The sequence below is a fragment of the Bombina bombina genome, chromosome 7 (assembly GCF_027579735.1).
Source record: "Bombina bombina isolate aBomBom1 chromosome 7, aBomBom1.pri, whole genome shotgun sequence".
Lineage (NCBI taxonomy): Eukaryota > Metazoa > Chordata > Amphibia > Anura > Bombinatoridae > Bombina > Bombina bombina.
The window spans coordinates 138,444,503-138,462,147 of NC_069505.1; the positions used below are offsets into that span (position 1 = coordinate 138,444,503).

The 17,645-nt window shown below is 36.3% G+C and overlaps 1 protein-coding gene across 1 annotated transcript in view; it reads right to left on the reverse strand.

Moving 5' to 3' along the window:
* Nucleotides 1-2,623: 2,623 nt before the first annotated feature.
* The window catches only part of LOC128635794 (uncharacterized), a 29,339-nt gene continuing 14,317 nt past the window's right edge, over nucleotides 2,624-17,645 (reverse strand). The window contains exons 2-4 of the mRNA XM_053688899.1: nucleotides 4,801-4,878; nucleotides 4,304-4,707; nucleotides 2,624-2,929 (exon numbers count right to left, since the gene is read on the reverse strand). Of these exons, the coding sequence (XP_053544874.1) occupies nucleotides 2,737-2,929; nucleotides 4,304-4,707; nucleotides 4,801-4,872 (669 nt within the window). The 5' untranslated portion in view covers nucleotides 4,873-4,878 and the 3' untranslated portion in view covers nucleotides 2,624-2,736. The remainder of the gene's footprint in view (nucleotides 2,930-4,303; nucleotides 4,708-4,800; nucleotides 4,879-17,645) is intronic.

Sequence of the window (17,645 nt, forward strand, 5' to 3'; positions counted from 1 at the left end):
TCTTTCAACAAATTCTACGGCACATTGAGTTCAAGTGTACAAACTCAAAAAATGTTGAAAACACTGTCAAAAACTACTACCACCACTGATTTCTTAAAAAAACACGACAAATACACTTGGACTATGGGTGACATATCCAATGAAAATAGTATTGAAGGCAGCATTGCATTCAGAAGTGCAGAATTTTTGGGTCCGGCTACTGACAACACATTAGTAGAAAATACATTGTTACCAATGGAGATTGTAAATATTGATGCCCCACCCGTTGTGTCAGAACCAATGACAGAAATAATATCTGGTAGAGAAGTCACTGATCTTTCCTTGATATCATCAAATTCAGAAATAGAGGAAATTGTAATGGATGATGATAAAGACACATGCTCAAAGGATCCAACATACATTCCAGACAGATGAAACAGACGATTTCTCAATAGTAGAAGATTTGACTAATGCGGACTTAGTTCATGAAAGTAAATACATAGTCTTTGATAGATGTTTGGATGAGTTAATTAAATTAATTCCATGTCGTTTGGACCAGCACTGCGAAGCACCAATGATGTCAATACAAAAACGTCTAGTTGGAACAATGCTCATAGTAACCGGAGAGTGTGAATCTGGTCATAACTCTACACTGTGGTGTAGTCAACCGACTTTTGGTCAACGACCTATGGGAAACATTCTTGCCTGTTCCTCTCTCTTATTCACAGGCAATCAATTTGAAAAAATAAGTGATTATTTCACATATTTTGGAATTTCTTTTCTTTCTAAACAAACATTTTTTAATGATCAAAAAACATTTCTTTTTCCAACCGTGGATACCTTCTGGAAACAAGAATGTGCTAAAAATCTTGAGAACTTTAAAGGTAGGGGTATTGCAATAACTGGTGATGGGCAATGCGATAGCCCCGGTTACTCCGCCAAATATTGTACTTATATAATGATGGAGGCAAAATCAAAGAAAATTTTAAATGTTGAAAAAGTACAAGTCACTGAGACAACATCTTCTGTGGCTACGGAAGCAAAAGGATTTCGGAGGGCTATAAATCAAATGATTACCAATGGTTTAATGCCACTGACAGGCATGTCAGTATAAGGAAAATCATACGCAAAGAATACAAAAACATCAATCACCAATTTGACATTTGGCACTACACAAAAAGCCTTAAGAAGAAAATAATCAATATTAGTCAAATGAAAAATTGTTCAGAATTGTCAAAATGGGTCTTATCAATTTCAAATAATTTATGGGCATGCAGTGTGTCCTGTGAAGGTGATTTGCAAATCTTGGAAAAAATGTGGAAGTCGTGCCTATATCATGTCTTAAATATACACTCGTGGATAGACAATGGTGTGGAATGGAAATGTAGACATGGAGAATTGAAAACAGAGGAAGAAAGAAAGAGGAAATAGATGAGCAAACAATCTGAAGCTTTCCATGAGTTACAGAAAATTGTGTTGAATGAACAACTGATTAAAGATTTAAAACATCTCAATTTGTTTTGTCATACAGGCAAACTCGAAGTCTTCCACAGCTTTGTCTTGAAGTATAGACCAAAGAGAATACATTTCAAGATGGATGCTATGGAGGCTCGTACAAAACTTGCTGCTCTTGCTAACAATATGAACTCACATCGCGTTTAATCAAAAGTTAAGAACCCAACTTCACAAAGTGGAAGTTATAGTGACTTACAATACGACACTTATTTCCCCAAAAGTAAGAAAGAATGGATGGTGAGACCAGTATACGAGGACATGGATTTGTCTTATATCCATCAATTGAGTACAGAGGTATTAAATTTAGTTGTAGGCATATCGACACATTCATGGGAATCTAAAAACATGCTTCTACCACCAAACATAGCATCGACTCCTTGTCCTGATAAAAAAATACTCATAGAAAAGCATACTTCACGTTTTGGACAAAGAAAATTGTGAGATGACAATGATAATCAAAATTTCAATGATAGATTATGTACATATTTTATTCTGAAATTGGTTATATTGATTATAATCATAAGAGAATAATATTATTTACTTGTTTAAAATATTTTTTTATTTTATTTTCTGTCATTTTTTTAAATGTATACATTTATATTATGTTTTTTATTGGATTGCAAAGATCTAAAAAAAAAATATTTTTTTTTTATTTCAATTTAAATATGTTATATATTAGAAAAAATATGTTATTAAAAAATTTGTAAACAATACAAGTTTAAATAAAAAATTTCTTCTCATTATTGTTTAATTATTTTGAATATATTTATTTTATTGAAAATAACATTAAGATCAACATAAATATATTTTAATATTCATGAAAAAATCTTAATATAATTAATTGTTTTCTTTCAATTATTTAAAATGATAAATAATTGATTAAAAAAAACAGATATAAGTATTTTTCAATTTTTTAAATGTGTTACACAATATTACATTTTTAGCATTCTACTCTTATATTATAAAAGAAAACTGTCAACAAATTAGATTTTTAATATTTGTCCAAATATTGTCAAATTTTATAAAATGTGAATTGTTAATGGAAATTAACGTAATAATTGTTAGTATCAACAAAAAATAAAAATTTTAAAACATAAAAAAATTCAAGGAAAAAATAAATTAAAGACAATTTTTTTTTCAAAATAGCAAACATTTATTATACTTCTTATAATTGTTTCTTAAAAAAAAAATATTTATTTAGAAATAACTTATATTAAAGAAATCAAATAGAAACTTTTAAAACTAATCCAATATCATTTCTGTTGCCGGGCCATCATCCTCAGGGTAATGTAAACCCACATATATGTTGTCAGGAGCTGAGAAACGTTGACGTATGCAGTTTACTACACATGACGGTATCGGTTTCCTATTTTTGGGGCCCATTGCTCCGTTGATCCATGTAGAAAATGCTCTATATGATAATTTTCTATACGATCTGTTAAATAAAAGTAATATATTATCATTTAAAAAAAAATATTTTCTCAATTTAATAACCATCTTTTATTTCATGAAATAAAATTAACAATACTCTTTTTTTTTTTAAAAAAATACAAAAATTACATGTATTATAATATTTTTTTTAAATATATCAAATTATATATATCTATATATATGTTTATAATATTGTATATAAATATATGTCATATATATATATATATATATATATATACATATATATATATATGTGTATATATATATATATATATATATATATATACACAGGTATATGTATAAATATATATATATTTATATCTATATATATATATATAGACACATATAGACTGCCGCCATCTTGGTGTAACAGTGGTGAGTCCAGTAAGGCGAGAAATGGGCAAGTTGGGCACCATGAAGCAATATACAATATCAATTATTTTTTTTGGCTGCCACCAGTGGAAACTACAGAAGATTGCTAATTGAGCATGGGGAATGTTATTACAATTAGTAAAATAATTGAATTTGCGATGACTTCTGAGTGTGCACTAAACCACTATTCACATTTTGATAGAGACTTGACAATTTTTTAATAGTGTGTTCTGTTCAAAAATTTAAATACTCTCAGAATAAGATTGCTCGTTGTTTGAAATGATATGCTTGCCACCCTCTATTGATTTAGGGGATGGAATGTGCATAAATGTTACTTCATGTGAGTGTTTATGTGAGTGTCTGTGTTTATGTATTAGTGTTTTATCTTGTCTCTCTATGAGTGTGTATGTATTTCTTTGTGCATTTTCAGTGGATGTCTGTGATTGTGTGTGCGTATGTCTCTGTGCTTTTTCTTTTCTTTGTCTCTTTGAGGGTGTGTGTATGTATTTATGTGTGTATTTTATCAGGATGCGTCTGTGAAGGTGGTTGTGTATGTCTCTGTTTTCTTTGGATGCATCTGTGAGTGTGGGTGTGGGTATTTTTTTTCTGTGTTTTCTGTGTGTGTCTCTGTGAGGGTGTGTGTATGTCTGTGCATTTTATGTGGGTGTCTGTGAGTGTGTGTATGTCTTTCTGTGTTTTATGAGGCTGTTTCTGTCAATGTTTCCTTTGTTGAATGTTGAAGTTTGTTTTTAAATTTGTGTGTGTATGTGTGTACATTTTATGTTGCTTTTTAGTACTTTTTTAACTTACTAATAATTATTAAAATATTTATACAGACTTTGAGACTAATCAGACCTTTCTAGAAATAACAAATCCACCTTTTAACCTTTTAAATTATTGTTTAGGCAGTTCAGGGCCCTTACTTTCATCCACTGCATGCTGTTGTCATCATATATATATATATATATATACATATGCAATTATTAAATTTAAATGATAGCTATACCTTTGAGTAATTACTTCTTTAGCCTGTGCACGCATAGGTCCCAAACTCCCAACTATTTCTGCCACTCTGTTTAGAAAACCCTGATCGATTTCCTGATCGTGGTTTGGAGCATCACAAATACAGGATTTGCCTTCAGGGATGTGATACAGGATTTCTTCTTTTTCACGACAACATATACTTTCTATAACCGTAGGCATCAAATGGCAATTTCCACAAATACACCACTCCAAATCTTCAAGTCTGATAGAATCATCATCAATTGAAATATTTTGCATTTCTGCACTTTCGTTATTTGAAGATTGACTGGCCAATTCAGCATCAGTTCTCATAGGGTCCCATTGGTGAGCTTGAGAGACATCAATATTTTGATTTTCAGCATTACGTTCTCTAATGAGATTTTGCATCTACAATAAATAATATAAAACACATCTATATATCTATAAATTCATTTTTATAAACTTATATAACACAAATATTAAAATATAATATTTTCATACCATCTCTTGCACCTCTTGTTGACTGAGCTGCATCAGAGTTCTGCCACTGATGTTATCTGTGTTAGATGCCATGTTATTCTACAAAAAAAAATATTAAACAAATAAGAAAAACAATATTTACATATACTATAACACAAAATTAATCATAGATAATAAGGTTGACAGCAAAACATAGACTTAGAGCATCTTTTTTTAGATAAATGTTTTATAAAAAAAAAGATTTACATAAAAAAAAATATACAACGCAGGATAAAACCATTAGACAGTCTTACTATTGTGTCATTATGTTGTTATAAGTCTAATTACAATTATGATGATATTAACACTAGATGGATATTAAATATAAGTTTTTATAGTATAACCATGTAACATTGTAAGAACAGTATTGTTATACATATTTTAAGGTCTATTAAAGGTCTATTAAGGTCTATTACTATTGATGCTGAAATTGAGAATAAGATAAATATACATATATATTGCATATAACAATTTTCCAGAATACATTGTCACTTTTTATCTATTATTTATAGTATAGTGATGTAGATAAAGAGAGAAAGAGATATAGAGAGAAATAAAAAGAAAGAGAGAGAAAGAAAGAGAGAGAAAGATATAGAGAAAGAGAGTGAAAGAGGAATATAACTAAAAAAAAAGTAGAAAGAGAGAAAGAGATAAAGAAAATGAGAGAGAGATAATATATATATATATATATATATATATATATATATATATATATATATAGAGAGAGAGAGAGAGAGAGAGAAAGATAGATAAAGAGATATAGATAGAGGTAGTTGGAGATAAATATGTAGAGAAAGAGTAATCGAAAAAAGAGGAGAAAGAGTGGGATAAAAAGGAGAGAGAAATAAAGATAGACAGAAAACAAGATAGAAACAAATAGAGAGAGAAATAAAAAAATATAGATAGAGAGAAAGGAAGGAAGACAGAGAGAAAGTAAAATAGAGATAGAAAGATACAGAAAGAAAGTAAGAGTTTGAGAAATATAGGAAGAGTGAGAGCAATGAATAATTTAAGAGGTTGTGAAAAATAGACAGATAAAGAGAGAGATAGAGAGAAATACATAGAGAGAAAAATTTAGAAATATATATATATTTAAATAGATATATAGAGAAAGATAAAGAGAGAGATAAAGAAATAGAAAGAGATATAGACAGAGAGAAAAAAAGAGACAGAGAGAGAAAGAGACAGATAGAAAGAGAGAGATAGGGAGAGAAAGATAGAGAGGAAGGAAGACATAGAGAGAGAGTAAAATAGAGATAGAAAGAAAAAGAGACAGAAAGATAGCAAGAGGTTGAGAAATATAGAAAGAGTGAGAGAAATGAATAAATAAAGAGGATGAGAAATATAGATAGAGAGATAAAGAGAGAGATATAGAGAGAAATACATAGAGAGAGAGAACAAATTATAAATATATATATATATATATATATAAATAAAATTCATTAAAATTATGGGGGGAGATAAAACACTGAAATTAAAATCCTCCATGTCTCAAAATTAAATCAATGTAAATATTTGCATAGGAAATTAGCACATCTAGGCAAGTATCCCTGCTTGCTTTTCCCCAGAAATAACTCATATACAATGTTACCAATGCACAAGAGAATTCTGGGTAAGTTATGCAAATTAGATATGCAAATTCTCAGTTTTTTTGCTTCAAAATAATACTGTTTTAACACAGCTATCCTTTTAACAGGATTATTACAGCAAACCAGAAATCACTCACTAGACAGCTTGTTTCGTTCTTTTTGGAACTCATCAGTAGGAGATAGATTTCTGGTTGCTGCATTGGTAAAGCTTTTTTCAAGGTTAAACCAAAATTCATTAAAATTATGGGGGGAGATAAAACACTGAAATTAAAATCCTCCATGTCTCAAAATTAAATCAATGTAAATATTTGCATAGGAAATGTCTGGTTTGCTGTAATAATCCTGTTAAAAGGACTTCCGGTTGAGGGCGGAGCATCTACACGCTGGTTGTCTTCCTCCGAGGTGGTGGAAGTATCGCTCCTACCACGCTGCTATCTCCCTCCGCCATCCGCCTCGTGGCCCTTCTCTGTTAGGGGCTGGATGTGGGCATTGGCACTACAGGTGCCGACGGTGATGGAAGTCACAGAGAGAGCGGTCTGACCGCTAAAAAGTCTGCTAAGCCGCATAAGGAAAGAAGCTGCAGGGGGTAAAACCTACCGTGTGGGAGCTGTGCTGCTGGTTATGAACCAGCGTTTCTTCAAAGGTGAAGTCAGGAGCGTTGCTGGAATTCGAAACCCCGCTGGTAGGCTGAAGCAGAGGATAGACGGAGGTGTCCGGTATTTGTCTGCTGTGCCGCGCGGGTAGAGGATTGAAAATACAAACTCCTGGGCCTTCTGTGTAGAGCCAGCTAGCCCTGCCTGGTGGAGAATTTTGCACCCTGGTATATTGCTGAGGACCAAGCAGTGTCCGCTAAAGATCCTTTATTGCAGCAGCAAGATCTATCCTTACAGCTGAAGCCGCAAGTATTTAAAATTGCTATATGGGGAGATATTTAAACTGTATAATTTGAAGCTGGGTTCTCAGTTTGGAGATACGTTTTTGGATAGGAAAATATCCTTTAGCTGCATAAGAATTTGGATAAAAGTGTTCTGGACGCTAAGCTGCACTTAAATATTTACTCTGTCGACAAATTATTAAGGGACAGTTGCCCTCTGCCATTCTCTTATTTCCTGACTAAGGTATTAAAAGCCACATCAGTCTGTGAACGGTTTGAGAGGACGGTAAAATAAGGAAATAGTTTAAGTGTTAATTCTAGGGCAGGATCCTATGTATTATGGATTGTCAACTACGCTCTAAAAGAAGAGGAAAAGTTGGAGGAGGGAGGAAATTTCTATAGCAGATTCATATTCAATACACATAATCCCCTAATGTGAGACAAGCTGTGAGAAAGCTATTAATCTGGACTTGATATTAATTCTGCTTTTCTTCCCTAGGATTTTTTTCACTGTTCAGGAAAAGCGGTTACGCTTTTCCTTCTACACATTTTTATGTAACAGAATTTAAATTATTATTTTTTTTTTTTTTGTTAATGCTTATCTATTAAGTAATTTTGAAAGTGCTATCAGTTAAATGCTATTTGTTATTATGGGATATTAGTCACCTTAAAAAGGGAAAAAAAAATATATATATAGTTTTTTTTCCCCGTCTATAAACACATACACGAAAGAGTTTATTCTGTATTGGATGTATTGTTTTTTTCTGTACAGGTGTTGCTTCATATTACACTATTAAGGTTTGTGTCTATATCAGACCGCACACGTGTTTGGCATGTGGTGTGCCGGTTTTTATGTTTAATTTTGAATTTTATGGGTTTTTTTTTTCTATTTTTTTGGTTTAGTATTAGCACATGGATAGATTTATCACGCAGGCTAAAAACACTCCACTCACTATGCCTGCAAAAATAAGGGATAGGAAAGTCAGGACTACAGATACTAGTCTAGACTCTATTACTGAGGGGGATATTTCTACGTTAAATATGCAGCCCTTAATGGCTCAACTTACAGAATATTTTACACCTCAATTTGCAGAAATTAAACAGGATCTTTCAAATATCTCCCTAGAGATATCCTCCCTCTCCTCTGAAGACAGTACGCTAATAGATTAATGGAGGCGGAGACCAGAATTTCAGATCTAGAGGACTTAGTTAATAATCAGGATAAACAAATACAAAAACATGAGTCTAGAATTTGTAATTTACAGAATCGCCTGGACGACCTAGAGGATCGTTCCAGCCGTAATAATATTAGAATTGTAGGGCTACCTGAGTTATCTGAGTATGAGGATTTGTTGTATTTTACCTCTAACACATTGCCATCAGCTTTAGGATTTCCTCCCCAGCAAATCCCCCTAGCAGTTGAAAGAGCTCATAGAATCGGTCCAAAAAATAAGATCAATGGGTCTGACAGAGATAGAATGTGTATTTTTAAACTACTTAAATTTCAGGATAAGATTGAGCTTATGAGACTCTATAAGAAAAGGGATGTATTTTTGATAGGTAATAAGAAAGTATTACTGTTCCAGGATTTTTCGACTGAAACCTCTGCTAAAAGAAAGCTTATGGCACCCTACTGTACACAACTCATTAACAAGGGCTTAAAAGCTCGACTTATATACCCTGCTAAGATTGTTCTAGAGGATAAAGAAAATAGGTTCACCTTTAATAACGTTACAGAGGTACAAGAATATATTTCATCTATCTGCTGTGTGATGTCCATATACTTAAGGATATTTTATGTATATATTATTACAGGTAAAGTCTTGCTTATTATTACAAATGTTGGGTATAATATGTCCAATCCAGATATTGTATACTGAAAAGGGTAGGTTTTGTGTATTCTTTCTTAAATGGCTCTTATGGCGGTGCCCACGTTGTTTAGACGATGCTGGGATTTTTATGTTTTATGTAGGTTTTTGTTTTTATATATTTAATTTTTTTTTTGTTGTTGTTGTTGTTGTTCTTTCTCTCCTTATCTCCCTCCCCCTTGCCTCCCCTCTATCCCCTCTCCATGATCTAACCGTTTGGTATTGACAGTATAGCTGTATAGGAGATGAGTTTTAATCAAAGTAAAAATGTGAATTTGTTGTCATGGAATGTTGGTGGAGTATCTTCGCCAAGGAAGTGTAAACTTATAATTAAATGTTTAGCTAAACATAAACCGGATGTAGTATTTTTGCAAGAACTACATCTCTCTGAAGTAGAATTACCCAAACTTAAGATGAGATGGGTGGGAGATTTAATAGCTATGCCTGTCAGGAAAAGAAAGGCTGGAGTAGCAATTTTATTTCATAAAGATTTAGATCTTAAAATTATTAACACAGAATTGGATATGGAAGCTAGATACATTATTGCACAGGTTTTAATTAATGGTGTTCGCCTCGTATTATGTAATGTGTATGGTCCTAATATACATAGCCCATTATTTTGGGAAAAATTAAAAGCAAAATTATATCCCTTTAAGGGACAAAATCTTATAATTGGAGGTGATTTTAATATTTCTCCCTTCCCTGAGCATGACAGACTATCAAAGAAAAAGCTGCGCGATTATAATAGAAGTGCAAAAACCCTTAAATCCTTTCTCTCCAAACTTAAGATGTTTGATATTTGGAGGATTTATAATTCAGATGCTAAGGTTTATTCATGTGAATCAAAGTCTCATAAAACCTTTTCCCGGATTGACATTTTATTTGTTTCAGAATCACTTTCCATTATGAATATAATTCCTTGGATAAATGATATAGAAATATCTGATCATGCAATTATTTCTTTAACATTTCCGGCCCTGGCAAGATAAAAAAACGGCATTCAAAATTTTGTCTTTCCACGTTTTTGGGTGAATAATCCTAGATTTATTCTGTGGCTGAAGCAGAAATGGAAAGATTATGTCTCCTTTAATATCTCTAGCTTTAATAAAATTTTGTCTTTTTGGGAGGCTTCTAAAGCCGTGCTAAGAGGAGAAATCAAGGCGTATTTATACGCCTGGAATAAAAAAATAGGGCAAGTGAAATTCAAGCTGCTAATAGGATAAGCAATGCATACAGGACATTTTGTAATGAGAGATCCAAAGAAAATTGGGAAATATATTGTTTAGCTAGAAAAGATTGTGATATTTTTTTAAAGCAGAAATCATTTCGGGAGGAAGTAAAACTTAATATCCAATTTAAAGGTTCATTTGGTTGTTCAGCTAAGCATTTAGCTAGGTTAGTCAAGAATAGAAAGAGTCAGAACTTTATAACCGCAATTAAAACAGATGCAAATAGATACCTGGATACGGAAAACATAAGTCAAGCTTTCCACTTATTTTATAAGAAAATTTATAACAAGATTGATATTAATCCCAGCTGATCATCTTAACATTTTAAATGCGCCGATATCAGGCGAGGAAATTCTTAAAGCAATAGAAAAAATGAAAAAGAACAAAGCGGCGGGCCCGGACTCTTTACCCGCAGAATATTATAAAATTTTAGCAGACGAAATAAAAATCTTGCTGGAAAAACTATATAATGATTATTTTTGCTCTAATAACTCTATGTCTAAATATTTCGCAGCGGCTAATGTTTCTCTAATATTGAAGAAAAACAATGACGCGGAAAATCCGGCCTCTTATAGACCGATTTTGGTACTTAATAGCGATTATAAGATTCTAACTCTATTATTGCGACCATACTAGCTAAGGGGCTAGAATATATTATTCATTCCGATCAGACAGGATTTATGACCGCCAGAAATTCATCAAAAAATATTCGTAAAGTTACATTACTATTAGATTATTTCTGGAATCTGGAAAAGAGTAAAATAATCAAGAAGACTGCCGATCTTGCTCTGCTTATGCTTGACACAGAAAAAGCATTTGATTCGATCATCTGGCGATATTTATTTGAGGCTTTGGAAAAATTTGGCTTAAAGGATCAATTTATGCTCTTTGTCCGCAAAATATATAATTCTCCAATATCTTATTTAATAATTAACGGTATTCAGTCACCGAAATTAACACTTGAAAGGGGTACCAGGCAGGGATGCCCATTATCCCCTCTCCTATTTAAACTGGCACTTGAACCGCTTGCAATATGGTTGAGGGATAATTTATTGGGGGATTCTCCTTTGGTTCCCATACTATGAAAATATTACTGTATGCGGATGATCTTCTATTAGTTTGCGAGAATACTTCACAGACTATTCCGTTAATTCAATATATGTTAGCTGAATTTAGCTCTATCTCAGGCTATAAAATAAATTTTGAGAAAAGCAAACTTATGTGGGTAAATAAATTAAGGGCAAGTTGTCAATCACATCCTTTTAAAACAGTAGAATATTTTAGATATCTAGGCATTATGCTCCATAAAAATCCACAAAAATGGTATAATTTAAATTTCCGTCCAATTTTAGAGAAGGCAAAGAAAGATCTTGAGCTCTGGGCCTCTTTTCCTTTATCTATCTCAGCCCGAATCAATTTAATTAAATCAATTATTCTGCCACGTATCCTATATCCATTACAGAATCTACCTTTAATGCTTACTAATGGAGATATACAGTGTTTTCAAAGGTCTATATCTAGGTTTATCTGGGGAGGGAAAAAACCTTGTATCTCTTTAAATAAACTAATGCAGAAGCGTAATGCAGCAGGCTTAGCACTACCCAATCTCAGATTTTATAATCTGGCTACTCTAGCCAAGATAGCGTTGGATTGGATTACAGACTCTAATAATTTTGCAACTATTGATCTAGAAAGTTTTCTTATACAACCTTTTGCTTTAAAAGCTATGTTACACTGTTCCTTAAAGTCACTCACACCCAAGGTTAAATCAATGATTACAATCAAAAATATCATTATAGCTTGGCAAAGGTTTGTAATATTATGCAAATTGAACCACACTTTTCAAAATTTTTACCCATAGTTGGAAATCCAGACTTCATACCAGGGATTCAATATAAAATGTTTAGATTATGGGAAGAGAAGGGGCTTATTTATGTGTTTCAAGCGCTTTCTGAAAATATGGAAATGCTTCCCTGAGAGGCTCTTTTTAATCAATTTGGCTTGGATAGGAATAACGACTTTGCATATCTTCAGTTGTGTCATTTTTATTACAAACAGAGTTCTTCGGTAGATTCGATGGGTAAATGGGTAGACCTTAACATCTGTATTAATAAATTTAGGAATGGTAATACATCCATTTCCTTATTATATGATCTCTTGTTGGCTAAACAAAGCTTGCCAGTGTTAGATAACCTGTGTAATGTTTGGACTAAGATATTTCCTGGGATCGAGGCGGACACCATTAAGCATAGTTTTGATTCTTTGGATAAATGTGTTATCCCTACAACATGGAAAGAATCGCATTTTAAACTTGTTAACAATTATTATCTGACACCTTTCAAGATGTCACGTTTTTTTCCTAACCAGTTTTTTGTTTGTAACCGCTGTCGGTATCCTAATGCGGATATATTACATATTTTCTGGCTTTGTCCTAGAATATTTCAGTTCTGGAAAAAAATTCAGTACTGGTTTACTCAGCTATTTAAAGAACCATTGCAAATGTCCCCAGAGCAGATAATATATTTAGAGCTACCTAATGACATGGCATTGCATTCTCAGTATGTGGTTAAAATTTCTATATTGACAGCAAGGTTCCTTATTATTAAAAATTGGTTAGCCTCTGCAGCGCCCTCTATGGGGACATTTTTTAAAGAGATTCAATCACACATAATATTTGAGTCCTTTTACAAAAGATTAGCTTCCGAAAAAAAATAGCTACATTTATTTACACGTGGTTACCAATAATTAAGTCTTATCCGCTTGCTATACAAAAAAATATTCTTAACCCCTTCCTTAGCTACAAATGCTTTGCGGATTTGGTAGTATTGAACGAATTTCCACCGATGTGGGTTTCAAATTTTAGAGAGGTGGGTTAAGGGATGGTAGGAGGTGGGGGGGGGGGGGGCGAAGGAGGACAAATTTTTGTTTTGTTTTATTAATTAGAAAATATCTCAATTTCTATTTGGGAAGGTCACGTAATATTCTCAAGTATATAATACGGTTTAATTTTTGACATATAGATAATATGTTTCATGTTATTTTCGCAAGATATGTATTGAAGCCATGTTTCTGTTTCATTTTTCTTGTCATTTTTTTGTTGACCTCCTTAATTGATGATTACTGTATTTGATTTTTGAGTCAGAATAAAGTGTTTAAAAAAAATAATCCTGTTAAAAGGATAGCTGTGTTAAAACAGTATTATTTTGAAGCAAAAAAACTGAGAATTTGCATATCTAATTTGCATAACTTACCCAGAATTCTCTTGTGCATTGGTAACATTGTATATGAGTTATTACTGGGGAAAAGCAAGCGGGGATACTTGCCTAGATGTGCTAATTTCCTATGCAAATATTTACATTGATTTATATATTTATATATATATATATATATATACTAGTCCTAAAGCCCGTTCACACGGGCCATTTTTTGCAGTACAGGGGTCCCACCCCTGGCGTTCTCTCCCTCCCACTCTCTTTTGCTTTCTCTCTCTCCCCCCTCTCTTTTGCGCTCTCTACCCCTCTCTCTCTCTCCATCTCCCCCCCCCTCTCTCTCTCTCCCCCCTCTCTCTCTCTCCCCCCTTTCTCTCTCTCTCCCCTCTCTCTATCTCACCCCTCTCTCTCTCCCCTCTCTCTATCTCCCCTCTATCTCTCTCTCTCCCCCCCCTCTCTCTCTCGCCTCTCTCTTTCTCTCTCCCCTCTCTCTCTCTCTCTCCCCTCTATCTCTCTCCCCTCTATATCTCTCTCTCCCTCTCCCCCCTCTCTCTCTCTCCCCCCCTCTCTCTCCCCCCTCTCTCTCTCACCTCTCTCTCCCCTCTCTCTATCTCTCTCCCCTCTCTCCCCCTCTCTCCCCCTCTCTCCATCTCTCTCCCCCTCTCTCCCCCCCCCTCTCTCTCTCCCCCCCCTCTCTCTCTCTCCCCCCCCCCCCTCTCTCTCTCTCCCCCCTCTCTCTCTCTTCTCTCTCTCTTTCTCCCCCCCTCTCTCTCTCTCTCTCTCTTGCCCCTCTATCTCTCCCCCCCTCTCTCTCCCCTCTCTCTCTCTCCCCTCTCTCTGTGTCTCTCCTCTATCTCTATCTCTCTCCCCTCTCTCTCTCCCCTCCCCCTTCTCTCTCTCTCCCTCTCTCTCTCTCCCCCTCTCTCTCTCATTCTCTCTCTCCTCTCTCTCTCCCTCTCCCCCCTCTCTCTCTGTCTCTCTCTCTCCCTCTCCCCCCTCTCTCTCTCCCCCTTTAACTCCCCCCTCTTTCTCCCCCTCTCTCTCTCTCCCCACATCTCCCCCCTCTCCCCACATCTCCCCCCTCTCCCCACATCTCTCCCCATCTCCCCCCTCTCTCCACATCTCCCCCCTCTCTCCACATCTCCCCACATCTCTCCCCTTTCTCCACATCTCCCCCCTCTCTCCACATCTCCCCCCTCTCTCCACATCTCCCCCTCCCTCACTCCACATCTCCCCCCTCTCTCCACATCTCCCCCTCCCTCACTCCACATCTCCCCCCTCTCCCCACATCTCCCCCCTCTCTCCACATCTCCCCCCTCACTCCACATCTCCCCCCTCACTCCACATCTCCCCCCTCACTCCACATCTCCCCACATCTCTCCACATCTCCCCCCTCACTCCACATCTCCCCCCTCACTGCACATCTCCCCCCCTCACTCCACATCTCCCCCCCTCACTCCACATCTCCCCCGCTCTCCCCACATCCCTCCACCCTCTCTTGAGCTGTTTGAGCTCTCTTCACGGGCCTTCACGCTAGGCTCCGCCCCCTTCACGGGCCTTCGCGTTAGGCTCCGCCCCCTTCACGCTCGGTCACGCCCACTTCTGCTCGGCGCAGTCGGCAGAACAGGTAGGGACTTAGGCCAGTGTGTTTGTCCGCGTGCTGTCTTTACTGCGCATGACAGCTTCGGACAAACACACTTGGCCTTTTATAGTATAGGATATATATATATATATATATATATATATATATATATAGAGAGAGAGAGAGAGAGAGAGAGAGAGATAAAGAAATAGAAAGAGATATAGACAGAGAAAAAACATAATTTATGCTTACCTGATAAATTTATTTCTCTTGTGGTGTATCCAGTCCACGGATCATCCATTACTTGTGGATATTCTCCTTCCCAACAGGAAGTTGCAAGAGGATCACCCACAGCAGAGCTGCTATATAGCTCCTCCCCTAACTGCCATATCCAGTCATTCGACCGAAACTAGCCGAGAAAGGAGAAACCATAGGGTGCAGTGATGACTGTAGTTTAAAATTTAGACCTGCCTTAAAAGGACAGGGCGGGCCGTGGACTGGATACACCACAAGAGAAATAAATTTATCAGGTAAGCATAAATTATGTTTTCTCTTGTTAGGTGTATCCAGTCCACGGATCATCCATTACTTGTGGGATACCAATACCAAAGATAAAGTACACAGATGAAGGGAGGGACAAGGCAGGTACTTAAACGGAAGGGACCACTGCCTGTAGAACCTTTCTCCCAAAAATAGCCTCCGAAGAAGCAAAATTATCAAATTTGTAAAATTTTGAAAAGGTATGAAGCGAAGACCAAGTTGCCGCTTTGCAAATCTGTTCAACAGAAGCCTCATTTTTAAAGGCCCAGGTGGAAGCCACAGCTCTAGTAGAATGAGCTGTAATCCTTTCAGGGGGCTGCTGTCCAGCAGTCTCATAGGCTAAGCGTATTACGCTCCGAAGCCAAAAAGAAAGAGAGGTTGCCGAAGCCTTTTGACCTCTCCTCTGTCCAGAGTAAACAACAAACAGGGAAGATGTTTGACGAAAATCTTTAGTCGCTTGTAAGTAAAAATTTAAAGCACGGACTACGTCCAAATTATGTAAAAGACGTTCCTTCTTTGAAGAAGGATTAGGACACAATGATGGAACAACAATCTCTTGATTGATATTCTTGTTGGAAACTACCTTAGGTAAAAACCCAGGTTTTGTACGCAGAACTACTTTATCTGTATGGAAAATCAGATAAGGAGAATCACATTGTAAAGCTGATAACTCAGAGACTCTACGAGCCGAGGAAATAGCCATCAAAAACAGAACTTTCCAAGATAAAAGTTTGATATCAATGGAATGAAGGGGTTCAAACGGAACTCCTTGAAAAACCTTAAGAACCAAGTTTTAGCTCCATGGAGGAGCAACAGGTTTAAACACAGGCTTAATTCTAACCAAAGCCTGACAAAATGCCTGGACGTCTGGAACCTCTGCCAGACGCTTGTGCAAAAGGATAGACAGAGCAGAAATCTGTCCCTTTAAAGAACTAGCTGATAATCCTTTATCCAAACCCTCTTGGAGAAAGGACAATATCCTAGGAATCCTAACTTTACTCCATGAGTAATTCTTGGATTCACACCAATGAAGATATTTGCGCCATATCTTATGGTAGATTTTCCTGGTTACAGGCTTTCGTGCCTGTATTAAGGTATCAATGACTGACTCGGAGAAGCCACGCCTTGATAAAATCAAGCGTTCAATCTCCAGGCAGTCAGTCTCAAAGAAATTAGATTTGGATGATTGAAAGGACCTTGTAGTAGAAGGTCTTGTCTCAGAGGCAGAGGCCAAGGTGGAAAGGATGACATGTCCACCAGGTCTGCATACCAGGTCCTGCGTGGCCACGCAGGCGCGATCAAGATCACCAATGCTCTCTCCTGTTTGATTTTGGCAATCAGTCGAGGGAGCAGAGGAAACGGTGGAAACACATAAGCCAGGTTGAAGAACCACGGTGCTGCTAGAGCATCTATCAGCGTCGCTTCTGGGTCCCTGGACCTGGATCTGTAACAAGGAAGCTTGGCGTTCTGGCGAGACGCCATGAGATCCAATTCTGGTGTGCCCCAACGATGAACCAATTGAGCAAACGCCTCCGGATGGAGTTCCCACTCCCCCGGATGAAAAGTCTGACGACTTAGAAAATCCGCCTCCCAGTTCTCTACACCTGGGATATGGATCGCTGATAGATGGCAAGAGTGAGTCTCTGCCCAGCAAATTATCTTGGAGACTTCTAACATCGCTAGGGAGCTCCTGGTCCCCCCTTGATGGTTGATGTAAGCCACAGTCGTGATGTTGTCCGACTGAAATCTGATGAACCTCAGGGTTGCTAACTGAGGCCAAGCTAGAAGAGCATTGAATATTGCTCTTAACTCCAGAATATTTATTGGGAGGAGTTTCTCCTCCTGAGTCCACGATCCCTGAGCCTTCAGGGAATTCCAGACTGCACCCCAACCTAGAAGGCTGGCATCTGTTGTTACAATTGTCCAATCTGGCCTG